Source organism: Notechis scutatus, chromosome 2, assembly GCF_049901735.1.
Source record: "Notechis scutatus isolate UNSWTSFEM ecotype Mainland chromosome 2, rNotScu1.2, whole genome shotgun sequence".
Taxonomy (NCBI): domain Eukaryota; kingdom Metazoa; phylum Chordata; class Lepidosauria; order Squamata; family Elapidae; genus Notechis; species Notechis scutatus.
This window is the reverse complement of record NC_142010.1, coordinates 139,516,051-139,535,988: the sequence shown is the minus strand read 5'-3', so window position 1 is coordinate 139,535,988 and position 19,938 is coordinate 139,516,051. Positions and strand designations below refer to the sequence as shown.

The 19,938-nt window shown below is 42.4% G+C and overlaps 1 protein-coding gene across 3 annotated transcripts in view; it reads left to right on the top strand.

The window, feature by feature from the left end:
• LOC113418428 (pleckstrin homology domain-containing family A member 3-like) overlaps positions 1-9,055 on the top strand; it is a 28,946-nt gene extending 19,891 nt beyond the window's left edge. For 2 of the 3 annotated variants that reach the window (XM_087956399.1, XM_087956400.1), the window contains exons 7-8: positions 4,722-4,944; positions 6,646-9,055. In XM_087956399.1, the coding sequence (XP_087812525.1) occupies positions 4,722-4,908 (187 nt within the window). In that variant the 3' untranslated portion in view covers positions 4,909-4,944; positions 6,646-9,055. The remainder of the gene's footprint in view (positions 1-4,721; positions 4,945-6,645) is intronic. The other variant, XM_087956398.1, reaches the window with a different exon arrangement.
• The last annotated feature ends 10,883 nt before the right edge of the window (positions 9,056-19,938 follow it).

Below are 19,938 nucleotides of genomic sequence, written 5' to 3'. Positions count from 1 at the left end.
TGCTCCTACACTGTCCCGAACATAAATCTTCCTGAGGTTCTCCCAGCAGTTTGCAGCATTTTCTTCTCCACGAATATGGACAAGCTGCTGATCACAGAGAGTCAGTCCTATGATGCATAAAGCCTGCTCATTCTTCAGTTTAAAGTCTTGTAACTTTTCGTTATCATCATCATTAGCAGGATCCCAGCTACTCACATCTGGTGGGTTTGCTATAATGTCCCACAAACCTTCTCTGCGTAGAAGTAAACTACATTTCATTGACCATGAAACATAGTTTGTTCCATCCAGCCTGGATATCATGGACAGTTGTGACAAATTTACTTGTGCCATTACTCTTCAGATATTTTGACTATTTTAAACTAATTAAAACAGTTTGTTTTTTCAGTAATGTGCAACTCACACCAACTCTCTCTGCTATATCCTGGTTAGTTAGACTATGCTGCTGGGCCCATAACCAATGTTAGGGTTTTTTGGGGTTAACCCCTAGAAGAGTATTGCAGCAGTAGTCAAGCCAGGCAACCAAAGGAGAGCGGAAGGGCCCCAGAGTATACACACACTGAACACAAACACTGTTTGTAGTTTAAATAGTTTTTAATCCAGTTAGAGTTTAAGCATTGTCATTCAGTCCATTAAGTCATTCACAGTATTTCCATCCAGTAAGACTCACTAGTATAGTCCAAGTTAATAGTCCTTGCAATATCTTTATCAGCCGATAAAGATATCTTCTCCTCCTCCGGTTTCACTCTCCAGAGAAACAAACGCTGGATATTCAGTAGAATTACGCAGTAAATCAGCAAACAGTAGCAAACAATAACAGTTCAGTCACAGGCACTCACAGTCAGTAATCACAGTTAGTCGCAGCAGCACACAGTTACAGTAACAGACAGTAACAGTCAGTAAGCTTTCCAGCTTCTAATGCTTCCTTATATTGTAACTTCTAACCGCACCCTTAATCGGCTAATTGCCTGCTGCATTGTGCTTAAAGTGATAAGCACATAAACCATGATATCTAAGTTTTATATATTTATTCACCCAAACCATATTTGGTATCAATGTTATACCTAACAATGCCTTATGATATATAATTTATCTTTGGTCAATCCAATTATACCAACAATTCCAGCTATCGTAATATAGTGAAGTGTCTTTGTTTTTTAGCGCCAAAGTCAATTTATCCATTTCTGCGCATTTTGAGATTTTTTCGATAATCATTTCTTCTGATGGAATTTGATGTTGTTTCCAGTGTTGAGCGAAGGCTAATCTAAATTTCAATTATCTTAGCATCTTCTGGGAAACAAATTAAAGCATGGTCTTGCCAGGAAATTTGTGGCTTTCCTTGTACTAACAACTTCTTCCTTCAAAAAGTTAGGGGACCGTTTTGACTTGATACTAACACCACAGAAGACTTAGATATAGCAGAAATCTTGGGGGAAAGTGTCCATGTCATGCTAGACTTTTATTTTTTTTAATGGAAATGAAAGCTAAGTGTAATTGACTGGATATCATGAGCTTAAAATAAGAGGATTTTAATGAGTTCAGAGCAATTATTCTTGCGACAGGAGAAGCAAATGGGAAAGAGAGCTCAAAGTACGTGGATTAGTGTTCCTAAAAATAAGAGAGTCAAAAGGCATCATTGCAGATGATTCCAATTTGAAAAGAAAAGACATGGAGCACAGCAAAAGAAATCAGCATGACTGCACAAAACATTTAGCAAAGATCTGAAAATACTGTAAGCAAGGACTGTTCTAGGACGGAATGGGATGACAAAGAAGCCTTGGAGAAGTAGTCTGGAAATAGAAAGCACTCAGGAAAGCTGGAACTCCAAAGGAGCTACCAAAAATAATCAAAAGAACTTCTTTAGAGATCTTCAAAAGAATAAAAGAAAAGAATCAATATACCAATTATGCAGCGAAGAGGGCAAAAATGTAACAGATAGCAAAGAAAAGAAAAAGCAATATTAAACTCCTTCAGACCCAAGCTTTAGCGCTCCCTATAAACTAGCTCGGTTTCCCCCTAATTTTGGTAATTTTAAGATGTACTGAATCCCCAGAATTCTCTACTCAGTATGCTAGCTGGGGGAATTCTGGGAGTAAAACTCCACGCGTCTTAAAAGTTGCCAAAGTTGAAAAACACTAACCTCAAGAAAGCAGTCCCAAAATGCTTTTTCAAGAGGCAACTGGGCTTCCTGGTTTTTCTTTGAAGTCCTTTCGCTTCTCATCCAAGAAGCTTCTTCAGCTCTGGATGAGAAGCAAAATGTCTTCAAAGAAAAACCAGGTAAAGTCCAGTTGCCTCTTGAAAAAGCACCTTTGGGACAACCACGACCTGGAGGACTGAGAATCTCCGTAGACAGTCAGCACCCTGGAATACCGCTTAAGCTCAGGAATGGTCTGAACGAGAGAATAAGGTGAGCCCAGACCCAATAGCAGGGCTGCTTGATTTTAGGAACCAAAGGGCAGTTTCAGTTGAAAAAGTGGATTTATAGTCCAACTGTAGTCCTTGATCCCCTGCAGTCATTACCCTCCAGATAATGTCTGTGTTAACAGCTTATTTCAGCTCTAGGGCTAGTATGCCATGGCGATGTTTCCCAAACCTGTCTGACTTACAGCAACAATTATCCACATCTTTGTTAAAATCCCATCTTGACTACCACCTTATGCTTTACATCAGGGGTGTCCAACCTTGGCAACTTTAAGACTTGTGGACTTCAACTCCCAGAGTTCCTCAGCCAGCAAAGCTGGCTGAGGAACTCTGGGAGTTGAAGTCCACAAGTCTTAAAGTTGCCAAGGTTGGACACCCCTGCTTTACATGGAGCTGTTTTTGAGAAGTGCCGGAAGTTGCAATGAATAGAAAATGCAGTGATCAGGCTGCTAAACAGTGCAAGATACAGGAATCACACGATGCCTAGATGAAAAAAGCCTGCACTGGTGGTCAGTTGCTTACTAAGCACAATTTAAGAGCCTGGCATTGGCCACTAAAGACCTAAACGCCTTGGCCTCGCACAGTGTGGGGAGGAGGGGACGCCTGTGAATCTGCTTAGTTGCTTACTTAGTTACTTAGATCAGCAGGAGAGGCCAGGGGTGGGCTTCAAAAATTTTAGTAAAGGGTTCTCTGCCCAATTGCTGGGTGGGCGTGGCCATGGTGGGTGTGGCCTAGTTGGCCTCCTGCATCAGGATGGGGGAGGGACATTTTTGCCCTCCCCAGGCTCTGGAGGCTCTCGGGAAGCCAGAAGTGGGCCCATTTCCCAAACTTCCTGGAGGCCCATTTTTCACCCTCCTTGAGTTTATGCGCGCACCCTGCACTTACCTGCATCTAAAACAGGCCGCGTGGAGACTCCTGAGAGCGGAGGGGGCGGGGTGGGTGGGGCCAGCCAGGAGTAAGATTGAGACCTCTGTCATCTCAGACAGCGGGATGAGTAAGGAGGGATTTAAGCGCGCACATTCTATTCATCAATGTCAGGAAAAACTTCTTGATAGTAAAGCGGTGGGCCCAATAACCTCAAGGGAGGTGGTGTTCAGGGGACATATTCAAGTGGAGACTAAAAGGCCATCATTCTCTCTCTCCCCCCCCCCCCGATTTAATTTAGACTCTTGCACTAAAATGGGGATTGGACTCATTGGTCAGATCTTATTGCTGCTTATAGGACTTGGCCTGCTTTCCGTGCAATGCAGCTGTTTGCATAAATCATCAGTTTTTGTTAGCCTTGCAAGGTAGCACAACTAGGAACACTAACTCTGTCTTCTTATAAGGTTAGATTAACAGAATCTTGCCGAGACTGAAAGTACAGGTGGTCCTCGACTTACGACAGCAGTTGGGCCCTAAATTTCTGTTGTCAACGGAGACATTTGTCAAATGAGTTTTGCCCCATTTTGTCCCCTTCCTTGCCACCGTTGTTAAGTGAATCCCTGCCGCTGATAAGTTAGTGACATGGTTGTTAAGTGAATCTGGCTTCCCCGTTGACTTTGCTTGTCAGAAGGTCGCAACAGGGGATGCCATGACCTTGGGACACAGCAGCCGTCATAAGCAGGAACCAGTTTCCAAGCGTCCGAATTTTGATCCCATGACCAGGTCATAATTGTGAAAAATGGTCCTAAGCCACTTTTTTTTCAGTGCCGTTGTAGCTTCGAACAGTCGCTAAACAGACTGTTGCAAGTCAAGGTTTACTGTATTTCTCCTATCCTAGAAAACTAGAGAAGGGTCCCTTCTGAAATGCTTTCCATGCCCCTTTTCCTTCTGGGGGCTGAGACATCTCTTAAAATGCCAGTTGTTCCAGTCTGTGGCTGTCCCACCTGTCTCCCACGCTCATTCCCACACACCAGTGGTGGGATTCAAAATTTTTTACTACTGGGTCTGTGGGGGCGGCTTGGTGGGCGTGACGTGGCTTGGTGGGCACGGCAGGGGAAGGATAATGTAAAATCCCCATTCCTGGGAGAAGGATATTGCAAAATCTCCATTCCCTCCCCACCCCACCAACCTGCTTTCCAGCTCCGTTCTCCTGTGCAAAAGAAGACCCAGCCAATCAGCCGGGACTCAATGGGAGGCAGAGAATAGATGAGGGCAGAGCCAGTCAGAGGTGGTATTTGCCGGTTCTCCGAATTTCCTCTATCGGTTCTTCAGAACTGGTCAGAACCTGCTGAATACCACCTCTGCCACACACCCATTGCAGTGTTGTAGCATGCCAGGTGCAGGGTTTGCTAACAACTCCTGCCTTCCTTCCTTTGCAGAGTGCTGGAGCCAGCTCGGATCCCCCCGGTGCCTCCCAAGGGCACTGAGACTGTGCTGCGCAACTTGGAGGAGATGGTGGTCTTCTGCTCACAACAGTGGGGGCAGCAGGGCTCCCAGTCTGGGAGCCCTCCCAGCACCATAACTGAAGAAGCCGTCGGTAGAAGCCACCACCAGATAACTGCATGAGCTTGACCTGGGAGGGGAAAGGCAGTGAATTGGTAGGTACGTAAAACTTGTTCCCTGTCCGGTATGAAATAATTGGAGTGTGTCCTTTTCTATTCTACCAGAATGTGGATTGAGGTGTCTGGAAGATTTCTGACCGCCTGGGTCCTTAGCTAATACCACATGGAAGTCCGGCCACCCAAGCCTGGAAGCCCTTGAATTGGGCTTACCTGAGATCTTAATCCAGCATGTGGCCAGGTTTGGGCAAGAGAGATCGGTCTTCTCTCTTTGAACCAGATGCCCAATTTGATCAGAAGCTAGATGGTAGCTGCTGCGTTAGCAGGAATTGCAAAGCAGGCAGGGTCAGTTGGGGAGGAGATAAACTGTCAAGGTTTGCCACAAAATCTCTGAAATCATATTACGCTCAATACAGAATCTGGAGAAGAAAGTAGATATACTTCAACGCTTGCACTGGTGGAGGGAAAGTGTTACGTTATAACCGGGCATTGCAGCCAATTGTGGGGGAAAGGAATGGCCAGTATGATGATAGGCCATGCCAAAAGGCATAGAACCATGATGGCAAACCTATGGTACGTGTGCCACAGGTGGCACTCAGAGCCATTTGTGTGGGCATGAGAGCCCCAGGGAAACTTACCTCACTGCGCATGTGTGTGCCTCCCAGCTGATTTTCAGCCTCCCAGAGGCTTGAGGGAAGCCTCTGCAGCCTTTGCAGGCCGAAAAATAGGCCCGTTTTGCCACTTCCCGTATTTCCGGAAATACAGGAAGTTGATGAAATGGACCTATTTTTCGGCCTGCAAAGACTGCAGGGGCTTCCCTCAAGCCTCTGGAAGGCCGAAAAAGGGCCGAAAATCAACTGGGAGGCACAGTGCAGGTAAGGGGTGGCGGGCATGGGGGATCGTGCACACATTGCCTTCTGGTTAGCCACCACTGGCATAGAATATCATGTAGACCATAGGATGCCTGCCTCTGCACTGACTGTTGCTTCATTTTACAACTAGGATTTTACTCCTGATGAATCCTGATTTCCTTGGGAAAATAAGCCATGACCTCCTAGTTCAGATGATAGGCTGAATAAACTTTTCTGGGCTTGCTTAATAGAAACAATAACAAGAAATAGGAAAGTCTCCATTCCTATCGACCGGAATTCTCTGGTCTCTTGACATACAGATAGTCCTCGACTGACAACCCCGTTGTTCAGCCCAAATTTGTTGCTGCTAAGTGAGAGTTTTGCCCCCATTTTACGACTTTCCTTGCCACCGTTGTTAAGTGAACCATTGCAGTTTCTAGAATTAATGAGCCAGTTGTGAAGCTCCCCCGTTGACTTCGCTTGCCAGAAGGTTGCAAAAGGTCTTCACACGATATGGGGACACTGCAATACGAGCCAGTTGCCAAGCATCCAAATCTTGGTCACGTGACCATGAGGATGCTGCGGTGGTCGTAAGTGTGGGGAAATGGCCATGAGTCACTTTTTTCAGCGACGTCGTTGCTAAATGAACTGTTGTAAGTCGAGGGCTACCTGTCCTGTTCAGTGAATACTTTCTGTCTCCAGGTTTACTTTGTAAACCGCCAGTAGATGCAACGAGCTCTGCTTGGCTTGAGAAATGTCCGTGTGGTTTATTTCCTCTTCCGCTCAGCTTTGAGTTGTCTTAACTATGAAGCGGCTTTTGCAGGTGCTTGACCTGCAGGAACCACCCTGTCCTTCATCTCATCTCTGTTTCTTTCTTTTTTTTTTTTCCTCAGATAAACCATTGTTGGTTCAAGACTTCCCAGTGGACTCAGCTGGTGTGGCAACCAAGCAGCGCAACCTGGATTTTTTGGGTGCTTTCTCAGTTCCTGGAATCAGCTCGGCTGCTCTTGAACTGAAACAGCCTGCCAGGGGCTTCCTCCCCTCGCTTAGGAATTACCTAAACCTCCTGGGTATATGGGCCCCTGCAAGGCCAGCAGGCGCAAAGGGCCAGGTACCAGAGGCGGCATCCATTCTGTTTTTTTCTGGCTTGCGCTTGCCAGGGGTTGGAGAATTGCAACCCATATCTTCCAAAAACAGACGTTGGCACCTAGGGGGATGGGTTGGGAAGAAGAATAGAGATTAGCTCTCCGGGCTAGGTTGGTAGGAAAGAAGAGATCGCTCTCAAAAACATACGGGACAATTAGTAATTCCATACCGGACAAGTTAAGCAACCTTTCTCCTGGTGCTCCCCCAAAGGTCTTATGTCGGCCATCTGAGGCACTTTTGAGCCCGTAGAAGTATGGCCTGTTGCAGAGGCAGAACGCAACGCTTTGGTGAGCAATCCTGTAAGTGTCTTGCCTTCCGATAATCGGATGGGGGAAGCCTTTTGGTCAGGAATTCAGTCTCGAGGCAAGCAGGGGAGGTCTTCTTAGCAGGAGTTTTCCCCCCCTCAAACTCGGGCTGCCCCACAGAGCTTGCTGAATAGGATAGAGGAGTCCCCTGGGAGCTCATCCGAAGGCTCCTGGGTTCCTTGTTAGAGCAGCATAGAGCAAATGTCCGAGGTAACCAGAGAAGCAGCCTCTCTGGACATCTGATCTGAAAGCGAAGTTTGGTTCAGCCGCTTGCCTTTTGGATCAAAGGGTGAAGTCTTAGTCTTTCGGGAAAGCCTGCCCTCTTTTTCGTTTCTTTTTTCTTTTTGTACAGACACATGGCAGCCTTGTGGGCATCTGCATGCCCCTGCGTTTGGAGCTCTTTCTCCCACGGGAAGAGCCCAGCCAAGGACGAGACTCTTAATTTTGAATGAAGACTTTAATTTTGAAACGAACGCAATGTGTGACGGCTATATGTTGTTTTTTCCCCTGTGGGGTGGAAGTTGGCACCACTGGGGTTTTTCTGCCAGAAGCAAAGCCAAAAACAAAACAGCCTCTTTCAGGCTTGCCTGATAACAGACACAGCAAACAAGGCAGACCTGCATGTGGTCTCTCACCTCCAATACGGTAAAAGCGGGGGGGGAGAAAAAAACGAGTCCAGGAACACCTGGAACTCATCCCTGTCTGTCCCGATGAACAGGTGGTTGCATTTTTATATAAAGAATTGTCGCATCAGTGCAAAACTGAGAGGCCGGTGACTCATCGTGGCAGAAACAAACTGGGAAACAGCAGAGCGCTATTTCTGGCGCTCCCACTGTTCCCCCGCCCCTCTTGAAGAGATGTCTTGTTTGACTTGTGTTTTAATTTCTTTCCTGAGGCATTTTAGGTAATTGAACAAGGGCTAGATTTTTTTTTTTTCTGGAGGTTTGATTCTAGTTACCTGAGCAAGGCTCCCCCAGTGCAGAGTGAAAGCCAGGTATCCTTCTGTTACCCTTCTGAGCACCCCAGGAAGCAGTTTGGGGTAATGGTTAAGGCATCAAGTTAGAAACGGGGAGGACCGTGAGTTCCAGTTCTGCTTTAGGCACAAAGCCAGTTGGGGGCCTTGGGCCAGTCCTTCTCTCACAGCCCTAGGAAAGAGGCAAGGGCAAACCACTTCGGAAAACCTGGCTAAGGAAACTGCAGGGACTTACCCAGGCAGTCACCAGGTGTCTACGTTGACTCGAAGGTGCACACACACACATGCGCACACACACACACACAAAGAGTAGAAAAGAAATTCCTACATAGGGGACAACCCTCTTTTGCCTCAAACTACAAGCATTGCTCACTGGCAGTGTCCTCAAGTGGCATAGCGCCATGTTGTGTAATGGGGGCAGAACATCCAAGAATTATAACATTAAAGGAAATGATGGCCCCCCAAATCTCACAAGATACACCAAGACTTGTACAGTTTCAGCTATTTTGTTGGTGTTCTTACTTGAAATCTTGTGAAATCTCATACGAGAGCCATGAAATCTTACTGGCTAGGTCAATTCTGCAGGATCCAATCTGTTAATTTGATTTTAGGATACTGCTGGTGTCTTGACTAAGCCTGACCAAGAGTTGAGGTAAATCAGCATTTGGACAGCTCCTCATTTAAGATCTAGGAAATATGGGCAACACTAATTTCGAAAGAAGGAATTGTTCATGAAATGTTTGTATACAGTATTTATATATTGGAGCTATCTTAATGCCAGTTTCCTTCTTTTTTATTTGCCTGTCTTTATATGACTGCACATTCATAAAAAATGGCTCTGGATAGTTACAATGAAATAAAAAAAAATAAACAAAAAAACAGTATTTTTTTTTTAATTAAAAATCACAAGGTGTAAGAGAAAATAGCTGTTAACAGCTGTTAACAGCCACCTCAAGATCTCACCAGTTCCCTGGGACTATTTTTTATTTATATCCAGAGGTATTCTAAGCAGGATTGGCCCTGGTTCATTCTTAGATGGGCATTTATTATGAATACTTTAGCCTGAACTAGAAAATTTAAAAAAATATATCCTGAAAGGATAAAGTGACAAACCACTTCCAAATGTTTCCAAGAAAATTACATAGATATTTGAAGTCATCTAAAATTATGCTAGACCTAAAGTAGAATAGGAATAAGAATAGGAATAGGAGAGTAGAGTAGAGTAGAGTAGAGTAGAGTAGAGTAGAGTAGAGTAGAGTAGAGTAGAATAGAATAGAATAGAATAGAATAGAATAGAATAGAATAGAATAGAATAGAATAGAATATTTTGTTGCATACAGCTCTCAAAGGGTCACTACCTCCAATATACACGATATGAACATGACAAATTAGATAAATAAATACAAAATTATGTATATACCCACATACCTTATATGACACAGAGAAACAACAACAGTCTAGTTTGGATGTATACATGTGCATGACTAGAAAAACGGATCTTGCGAGTTTACTAGACAGATGGCATAGAGAGAAAAGCTGATTTGATTTTACTCTACTAAAGGAGTAAGGGAGCACTTCTCGTAATACAGGTACAACCACAACTGAGCCCAACATTTCCATTGCTAAACAAAGGCAGTTGTTAGGTGACTTTTGCCCTATTTTACAACCTTTTTTTGCCACAGTGGTTAAGTGAATCACCGCAATTGTAAAGTTACTAACATGGTTGTTAAGTGAATCTGGCTTCCCCATTGACTTTGTTTGCCAGAAGGCCACAAAAGGTGATCCCATGATCCCGGGACGCTGCAATCATCATAAATGCATGCCATTTGCCAAGCATCCGAAATTTGTTCCCATGATCATGTGGACGCTGCGATGGTTGTAAGTGTGAGAAATGCTTTTTGTTCAGTGCCAATACACTTTCAAGCAGTCACTAAACGAATGATTGTAAGTTGAAGACGACCTGTACCTTTTGTCTACAATAGATTCTAAAATCTTGCACTATTGGTATCAGGTAGTGCGAAGGCAATGTATAGTGGCGATTCCTGGATTCCTTTTTGTGTTCCCCACCGTTTCGTTTCCATTCTTTGGTATCTTTATGGTTTTCGAAATAGTAACTGATGATGATCTTGCTAGAACATTCCCATCCCTGAGGAAGAGTGGAGATGTGAATTTGGCCACGTGGTATAAAATTTAACTTTTCAGCGGGTAGGCCTTTGATTTCTATCTTTCCTTCCTGAGCCAAGTTGTCTTGCCTTGGAGGCTGGTTCCCAGGATGTGGACTCTGCTTTTGGAGCTCCTCCTCAAGAGGTCTGCCTATTTGGATTGGGCTGATCTGTGGAGCCTTTGCAAAAGCCTCATACCAAATCCAAGAGCTGGGGTTTTGCTTTCACTTAGACAAAAAACACACAGCACATCACATTATCCTCTTCGGCCCAAGAATCAATGGTGCCAAGTGGTATTTCCAAGTGATTTAAGTGGTGGTTGCATGGACACATAACTCAGGCCATCTCAGTCTTGGTGTGGACATTTTCTCCAGCTGTGCATTAAACTATCTTGCCCTTGAAACCTCCAAAATCAGAATTAAGCCTCCTGAATTAAACTGAAGAATGGACAGAGAGGAAGTCTTTATGGAATCCTCACTGTTGGCGATACCCAGATTTCTCTAGGCGGATGTCTTGGATATGGGAAAGTAGTTAAAGCAAAAACTGGAGAGTTTTTAAAAGCTGCTCAAAACTGATAAAGCTTTAGTTAGATTTATACTAAGGCAGGGGTGTCCAACTCAAGGCCCAGGGGCTGGATCCAGTCCATGGGGTGCTTAGATCTGGCCTGCGGGGCCACCCTGGAAACAGTGAAGGACCGACCGGCGGTGTCTCTGCCAGTGAAAATGGAGCTTGGGGCAGAGGGTCTGCTGGCAGAGGGCTGCAGGAGGCCATCGCAGCCGATGATAGGGCCCAGAAGCCCGTTTTTGCTGGCAGAATGCTCAGGCCGCTACAGGTGACCCCGACACAAGTGATGTCAAGCTGGCCATACCCACCATGGCTCCCCGAGGTCAAACCCTGATGCGGCCCTCAAGGAAATCGAGTTTGACACCCCTGTACTAGGGTAACCACTGGACTAACACAAAGTAAGTTCTGCCTTTACCAAATGCAAATAGTGAGCTTGATTTTGAGATTATCAGAGTGCTTGGCTTGAGAACCCTGGATCTTTAAAGATTGTAAAGAATGGTTTACAAGAAGTGCAAGATCTATTGCACAGACAAAAGCCAGGAAAAGCAGCAGGGCCAGACAAGATAACTCCTTGCTTAAAAGTCTGTGCTGACCAATTGGCCCCCATCTTCACCTGAATCTTCAATAGATCACTAGAGATGTGCTATGTTCCTTCCTGCTTCAAACGTTCTACCATCATCCCAGTGCCAAAGAAGCCCTCCATCAAGGAGCTGAATGACTACAGACCAGTTGCTCTAACATCTGTAGTTATGAAAATCTTTGAAAGGCTTGTGCTGTCCCACCTGAAAACCATCACGGATCCGCTGTTAGATCCCATGCAGTTTGCATACCGAGCAAATAGATCGACAGATTATGCTGTTAACATGTCTCTGCATTACATCCTACAACACCTTGAATCTCCAAATACTTACGCAAGGGTCCTCCTTGTAGACTTCAGTTCAGCATTCAATACCATCATTCCAGACACTCTTCTAAGTAAATTAAACCAACTAGCGGTACCTGAACACACTTGTAAGTGGATCATAAGCTTCCTAACAGACAGGAAGCAGCAGGTGAAGCTAGGCAGAATCACATCCGATACCTGTACAATCAGCACAGCCCCCCCCCCCAAGGCTGTGTGCTATCTCCTCCCTATATACCAATGACTGCATTCAAACGATTGATCTGTTAAAATACTGAAGTTTGCTGATGACACAACAGTGATTGGTCTCATTTGAGACAGCGATGAATCTGCATACAGACAGGAGGTTATACAACTTGCCTCATGGTGTAATCGGAACAATCTGGAACTGAACACACTCAAAACCGTAGAAATGGTGGTAGACTTTAGAAGAAACCCTCCCATACTACCACCTCTTACAATACTAGACAACACAGTATCAACAGTAGAGAGCTTCAAATTTCTAGGTTCTACTATATCACATGACCTAAAATGGACACCTAACATCAAAAATGTCATCAATAAAGCACAACAAAGAATGTTCTTTCTGCTCCAACTCAGAAAGCTCAAACTGCCCAAGGAGCTGCTGATACAGTTCTACAGAGGTATTATTGAGTCTGTCATCTGCACCTCTATAACTGTCTCGTTTGGTTCTACAACCCAACAGGACAGACACAGACTTCAGAGGATAATTAGGACTGCAGAAAAAACAAAAGTAAGCCACACAACCCGCAACTCAGCTTTAACTTTCAACCACAACCCTACCTCAACCGATCCACCATCACCCAAGACTAGGCATGCACGCCCCTAACTACCTCAATTCCAACTACTGCTGGCCTTAAATGCAAACTACTCAATGCAAGAAGCCTCGTGAATAAAATACCTGAATTTTTCCTCCTACTAAATATGGCTAAATTCGACATTATATTTGTCTGTGAAACATGGCTCAATGCATCTCTCCCTGACTCCATTACCACAGTAAGAGACTATCATGTTTACCGATCAGATCGTGAAATTCGTAGAGGAGGTGGTGTTGCTATCTTCTATAAAAAGTCCTTACATCTAAAAAATATCCAAGTTACCCAGGAGCTTGCTCTTCCTGAGACCATCATCTGTGAACTATCCTTAAATATCACAATTCGATTCTTACTATGTTACAGAGCACCTGATTATGACATCGAACATGTAAACAAGCTAAATACATTACTAACATGGGCTGCATCCTGCCCATACCCTTTTATCTTTCTTGGTGATTTCAATCTACCTCATATTGACTGGACCCTAAATGATTGTACAACTGAAATAATACACACAACCTTCTACAATGCTATTACAAATCTGGGACTGGAACAACTAGTAACCAACAACACTAGACTAAACAACTGCTTCGATCTCATCTTCTGCAATAGTTTGAATTTAATTTACGGAATACAAACTAAAGAACCCTTTTCCAGCAGTGACCACAATATGATTGACTTTTGTCTCAACATACGCCCACACATAAATCACCACAATGATGTAATCCCCAATTGTAACTTCAAAAAAGGCAACTATGATCTTATAGACAACGATCTCTCATCCCTTGATTGGCAATCTCTATTCACTGGATGCAATACTGTTGAAGACCATTACAACATATTTTTACTTGAAGTCAAAAGAGTCATCAAACTATATGTACCAACAACAACTCCCAAAACAAAACAAAAAAGCAGATTACCCATAACAATAAGGAAACTTCAATCCAAAAAGAGATCACTCTGGCGGAAAAACAAATCTGGTCACGTTGCCAATTTCAAAAGCCGATACAAAAATTTATGCCACCAGATAAAGACCGAATGCACCAATTATCACATTAAACAAGAGGAAAACCTTCTAAGCACCAATTCCACCCGTGCTTTTACAATTTTGTAAACAACAAACTAAAAGACTCAAGGTCCATCCCACCCTTGATAGGACCTGATGGTAAAGACTGCAACGACGACACCATTAAAGGCAACCTCTTTAACACATTCTTCGGCTCAGTATTTGTAAACAGCAATGGATCATGCCCAGTATTTCCTAGCCGTACCACAGATAACAACAATGATCTAATACATATCGATTTTACAGAAGACAGTGTTGAAAAAGCACTACGCAATCTAAAACCATCTCTATCTATTGGACCGGATGGAATATGTGCCTACTTCTTAAAAAAGCTATCCACTGCCATAGCCAAACCTCTAAGCATAATCTTTGAAAAATCTTTCAGGACCAGCTCCTTGCCTAACCTATGGTCACAAGCCACAGTTATCCCCATCTTCAAAAGGAAACCCAAGCCTAGTTGAAAATTACAGACCAATCTCCTTATGCTCGTCACCTGTAAAGTCATGGAATCAATTATTAACCAATCCATCATCCTCCACTTAGTGACAAACAATCTACTCTCCAATAAACAATTTGGTTTCAGAAAAAAACTATCCTGTAATCTGCAACTCTTACACTGCAAAAACATATGGACGACACAACTCGACCAGGGCAAAGCAATAGACGCAATCTACATAGACTTCTGTAAAGCCTTTGATTCAGTGGTACACGACAAACTACTCCTAAAAATAAAATCCTATGGTATCTCTGGACAACTGAATAACTGGATAGAAGCATTCCTGGCAAACAGACAACAAATGGTCAAAATTGGGAGCGTCCTATCAAATTCTGTACCTGTCAATAGTGGTGTCCCCCAAGGCAGTGTTCTAGGACCAACTCTCTTCATACTCTACATAAATGACCTCTGTGATCATATTAAGAGCAATTGCGTTCTTTTAGCTGATGATGTAAAGCTGTTCAATACCACAGACAATACTGCTACCCTACAAAAAGATCTTGACTATGTATCAGAATGGCCAAACAAATGGCAACTTCAAATCTCAACAAATAAATGCTCTGTCTTACATATTGGCAAAAAAATCAGAAAATAAAATACAAGCTGAATAGTCAAGATCTTGTTGATGACCCAAGCTCTGTAAAGGACCTTGGAATACTCACCTCTAATGATCTAAGTGCTAGAGCCCACTGCAACTACATAGCCAAAAGGCATTAAGAGTTGTTAACCTAATCCTACGTAGCTTTTTCTCTGGTAATATCACACTACTAACCAGAGCATACAAAACATTGCTAAACCAATACTCGAATACAGTTCATCAGTCTGGAACCCACATTACGTATCTGATATTAGCACAATTGAGAAAGTCCAGAAATATTTCACAAGAAGAGTTCTCCACTCCTCTACTCGTTGTAGAATACCTTATGCCACCAGACTTGAAATTCTAGAACTAGAAAACCTTGAATTACGCCGTCTTCGGTCTGATTTAAGCATGGTATATAAAATTATACATTGCAATGTCCTACCTGTCAATGAATACTTCAGTTTCAACCATAACAACACAAGAGCACACAATAGATACAAACTCAAAGTTAACCGCACCAAACTTGATTGCAGGAAATACGACTTCAGCAATAGAGTGGTCAATGTCTGGAATACTCTACCCGACTCTGTAGTTTCTTCCCCAAACCCCAAAAACTTTAACCTTAGACTGTCTACTATTGACCTCACCCCTTTCCTAAGAGGTCTGTAGGGGGCGTGCATAAAGCGCACCAACGTGCCTACCGTCCCTGTCCTATTGTTTCTCTTATTCTTCTTTTATTTTTCTTATATGTACCCATTTCATGTATTCACAACTATGTATACACTTATACTTATTATCTTGTAAACAATTGGCAAATCAAATAAATAAATAAATTACTACCCACCTGCCTTCAATTGAGGACCTGTATACTGCACAAATAAACTGTTTCAACTCCTGCACACCAGAACAACTAGACACAAGAAGAGTTTTTCCCAAAAGCCATCACTCTGCTAAACAAATAATTCCCTCAACACTGTTCAACTATTTACAAAGTGTGCACTACTATTACAGTTAATCTTCTCATCACTCCTTATCACCCATCCCCTCCCACTTCTGATTGTAGGACTGTAACTTTGTCGCTTGTATCCTTACAATTTATATTGACTGTTTCCTAGTATGATTTGATTGCTGGTTGTACCCTATGACTATTATTAAGTGTTGTACCTGATGATTCTTGACTCTTGACATGTATCTTTTCTTTTATGTGTACTGAGAGTATTTACACCAAGACAAATTCCTTGTGTGTCCAATCACACTTGGCCAATAAAGTATTCTATTCTATTCTACAAGTGGCAGAAAATTGTAAAAAAGGAGGTGGGATGGAGGAAATCCTAAAAACTAACAAACTGATCTTGGTCTATCTTGGACCAGGAGAAATCTAGAATTTACCATGAAAGTCCATCCATTCATTTTTGTGTACAGATTTATGTTACTTTTGTCAGGCTTGTTAATATACACAATTACAACAATAGTTGTGAATACGATTTACTGTAAATATAACTTATAGTGGAAAAAAAGACACATTCAAGATGGCATTCCTGGTGTATTATTTGAGCAGCAGAGGTAATTCGTATCTGAAGACCTGAAAACAAATTTGCTAATCAGTATGCTTGTGGGGCACTTTGTCAAATGCTTCACTTAAATCAAGATGTATTGCATCCACAGCATTCCCACTATCTATTAAGAAGGGTAGTCAATTAAGAAAAATGATTAACAAAATCTGTTCCTGCCAAATCTAGGCTGTTGTTGGATACTGCATCATTTTTAGAGTGCATATAGTGCATTCTCTCAATTATCTGTGGCAGAATCTTTCAGCTAGCTTTCAGTGTCTGGTCTGGTAAATACCCTAGCTTTTTTGAATTTACTTTATCTTACTTTTTGAGGGTAAAGAAAATTTTTACTATTCTAGCACCTCTAATTCTTCAGAATTTTTTCTTTTTTAGCAAAGGACGTTTCACAAGACTATCAGCTCATGCCTTCAGTTGCCACAGAATTCATCTGCTGAAAATTTAAAATGATTCATAGTGAGGAGGTATTTTCTGCCTATGTCTGCTTCAGTCTCAGGTTTCAAACCTATCCCTTTGTCCTGCTCTTTAAAATCTGCCTGCTGGAACATCAAGTTTTTCTATTAGATAGATAAGATGTAACCAACATTGGAGTTGCGAGGTGCTCTGCCTTTTCTTCACTACCTGTTCTCAACCTACGACCACAGTTGAACCCAAAATTTATGTTGCTAAATGATACATTTGTCTTGCTCCATTGTACGACTTTTTTAAAAAACATTTTTTTTTTATTTTTGACAACAAACATGGACAAACGCAAATACAAAACATCAAGTAAACCCGTCTTTCCATTGTACAGTGTGTCAGTTGGTACATATCTTTTGTGCACGATATCAATAGTCTTTCCCTTCTAAATTTAAATTAAAATTCATATTGTATAGATCAACTATGCACATTATATTATATTATTATCAAATCATTATTAGACTTTAGTTACAGATTCACGTCATCCTGTTCGAGCAAATCTCAACTTTTTGTGACTTTTTGTGCCAATTTGTTAAATGGATCACTGCAGTTGTGAAATTAGTAACCTGTTTAAGTGAATCTGGTTTCCCTACTGACTTTGCTTGACAAGAGGTTGCCAAAGAGAATCACATGACTCCAGGACACAGCCATCGTAAATCTGAGTCAGTAGTCAAGCATCCGAATGTAACTCATGTGACCATGGGGATACTGCAATGGTCATAAGGGTGAAAAATGGTCATAAGTCACTTTTTTCAGTGCCATTGTAACTTCAAACGGTTACTAAGTGAACTGTTGAGGACCACCTGTATTTTACCTTTTCCACTGGACAGATATACTGATTTTTTTTCTTTTTCTTTTACTTTTACTTTAAACATATCTTAAAAGCCCCTTTTATTATTCTTAGTTTCTTTCAATAAATACAGATCATTCTGATTTTTATTTTCCTAACAGCAACCTACCTGCATACAGGCATATGCATCACACAGAGAGAGAGAGAGAGAGAGAGAGAGAGATAAGTATAGATATATATGTAGCTCCAGTCAACCTCTGTAGTTTCTTCCTTTGTGTCCTGGTTCTTTTTCTGTATTTGTCCTCTTCGTTTTCAGACATTCATTTAGCTTTTAGTGTTAACCACAAGCTTCTTTTCCTATCTTGTTTTTCTTCTTCACTGGTATTGATTGTAATTGTGCTCTTCATATCTTCTCTTTTAGAATTTCCATCCTTGGCCTTTGCCAGATCTGGAAGCCTACTGAGACCCATTTTTGAAATCTTTTTGAAGTTTTGCGTTTTGTCTATATTTTTTTTTTCAGTTCCCTTAAACCCAAAACTCCAACATTACCTACTTACTTTCCTCCAGTGTCCCTGCTACTTCCACATCCCCAGCTAAATCTTTCGAATTGATTTATAGCATATCAGACCGATTAATCCGCCTGCGCCTTCCCTCACTTTTGAAGGTAAAAGTTGTTAGCAAGATAAGTAAGAAATTTCCTGGAAGTGTTATGCTTGGAAGAGTTTATCCTCCAACAGAGACAGGTAGTCCTTAACTTACAACAGTTCATTTAGTGACCATTCAAAGTTACATAGCATTGAAAAAAGTGACTTGTGACCATTTTTCATGCTTACAAAAATTGCAGCAACCCCTACGATCAAAATTCACCCACTTGGCAATGGACCTATATGACGATTGCAGTGTCATGTGAGTTTTCCAAACACTCCTGAAATCGAATAGAGATCTCTTTAGGAAACGCTACCTGTGTGTTAAGTTGCAGGTTCCATTTGGGAAAATATCCATGGTTTCTATTTGAATCTTTTGAATAATTACTGGGATAAATGTTAACTGACTCCTGCTTGTTCTATCCTGGGAATTAATTTCACTGAAGGATTTCATGGAATGATCTTTAACCTGAACAAAAGGGAGGATATTCAGTTCTATCCCCATAGACATACACCTTTAAATTATTTTGGATCTTTTCTTGCCTACTTTATAGGGCAGTGATGGCGAACCTTTTTATTGTGGTGTGCCAAAAGCGCATGAGCATGCACAACACCCCCCCCCTTACCTGCACTGTGCATGCGTGCGCCTCCCAGCTGATTTTTGGGCTATTTGAGGCCTTTTTCGGCCTCCCAGAGGCTCGAGGGAAGCCTCTACAGCCTTTGGAGGCCGAAAAACAGGCCCGTTGCAGTGCAGGTAAGTTTGGCTGGGGCTCATGTGCCCGCACAAATGGCTCTGCGTGCCATCACGATTATAAGGAAAATATAAAGTAGGAAGAGGAAGATGGGTTGGATATGTTTACCGCCTCAAGTTATTGGTAAACAATAATGAAAGTGGGATATGAATAAATAAACAAAAATGCCAAGTCTAACAGAGTATTGGTCACCATATTAGTGAAAAAGCTTTTGAAATCCTGAGTGTTGTAATATGGAGACAACACAATTATTTTTTCATGGCCCAATCCACCAAAGAGCCAGCGATATTGTACCTGGCATGCTTTGTGAAGCCACCCCATGTGGTTAGATTTGGAGTCGGGTGTCTTTGCAATTCCAAGTAATATCTCAATTATGAATAATGGAATAAAATATGCTAGCAGTGTATTCATTCATTAAATAGGCTGCTTAGCTCCTAAATGGTGCTTTACAGGTTTAAAAAAACCCAAGTTGTAAAAGCATACAGCTGAATGGAAGAGCAAAATACCAAAACGATAATATAAAATTGGGGCTCCATCATCACCTTGTCTTCGAGGTCTGGGAGAACCGCCAAGGCTTCAGTAATTCCCCAGATGACATTAAGATGGCTGCCAGACAAATTTCTTGGTGGAGATCATTCCAGAGGGGCAGGAATTGCAGCTGAGTAGGTGAGTTTCCTCAGTCCTGTAACATGACACTCTTTCATTGAGGGACCCCAGAGTGCATTTACCTGCGAGGCCGAAGAGGACGGGTAGAGAAGACTGGAGATAACTGGATTCTTCAGATAAATTCCGCCTCTAGAAATCAGGATGACCCTGATCCAGATGGCCTTTCATAAAGTCCTAAAGACTCAGTTGTATGTCCAGGAACATACATGGATGAAAGGACCCATCTCCCGTTTATGCTAGTGATTGCAAACTGAGCTGTTTCGATTTTGTTTTTT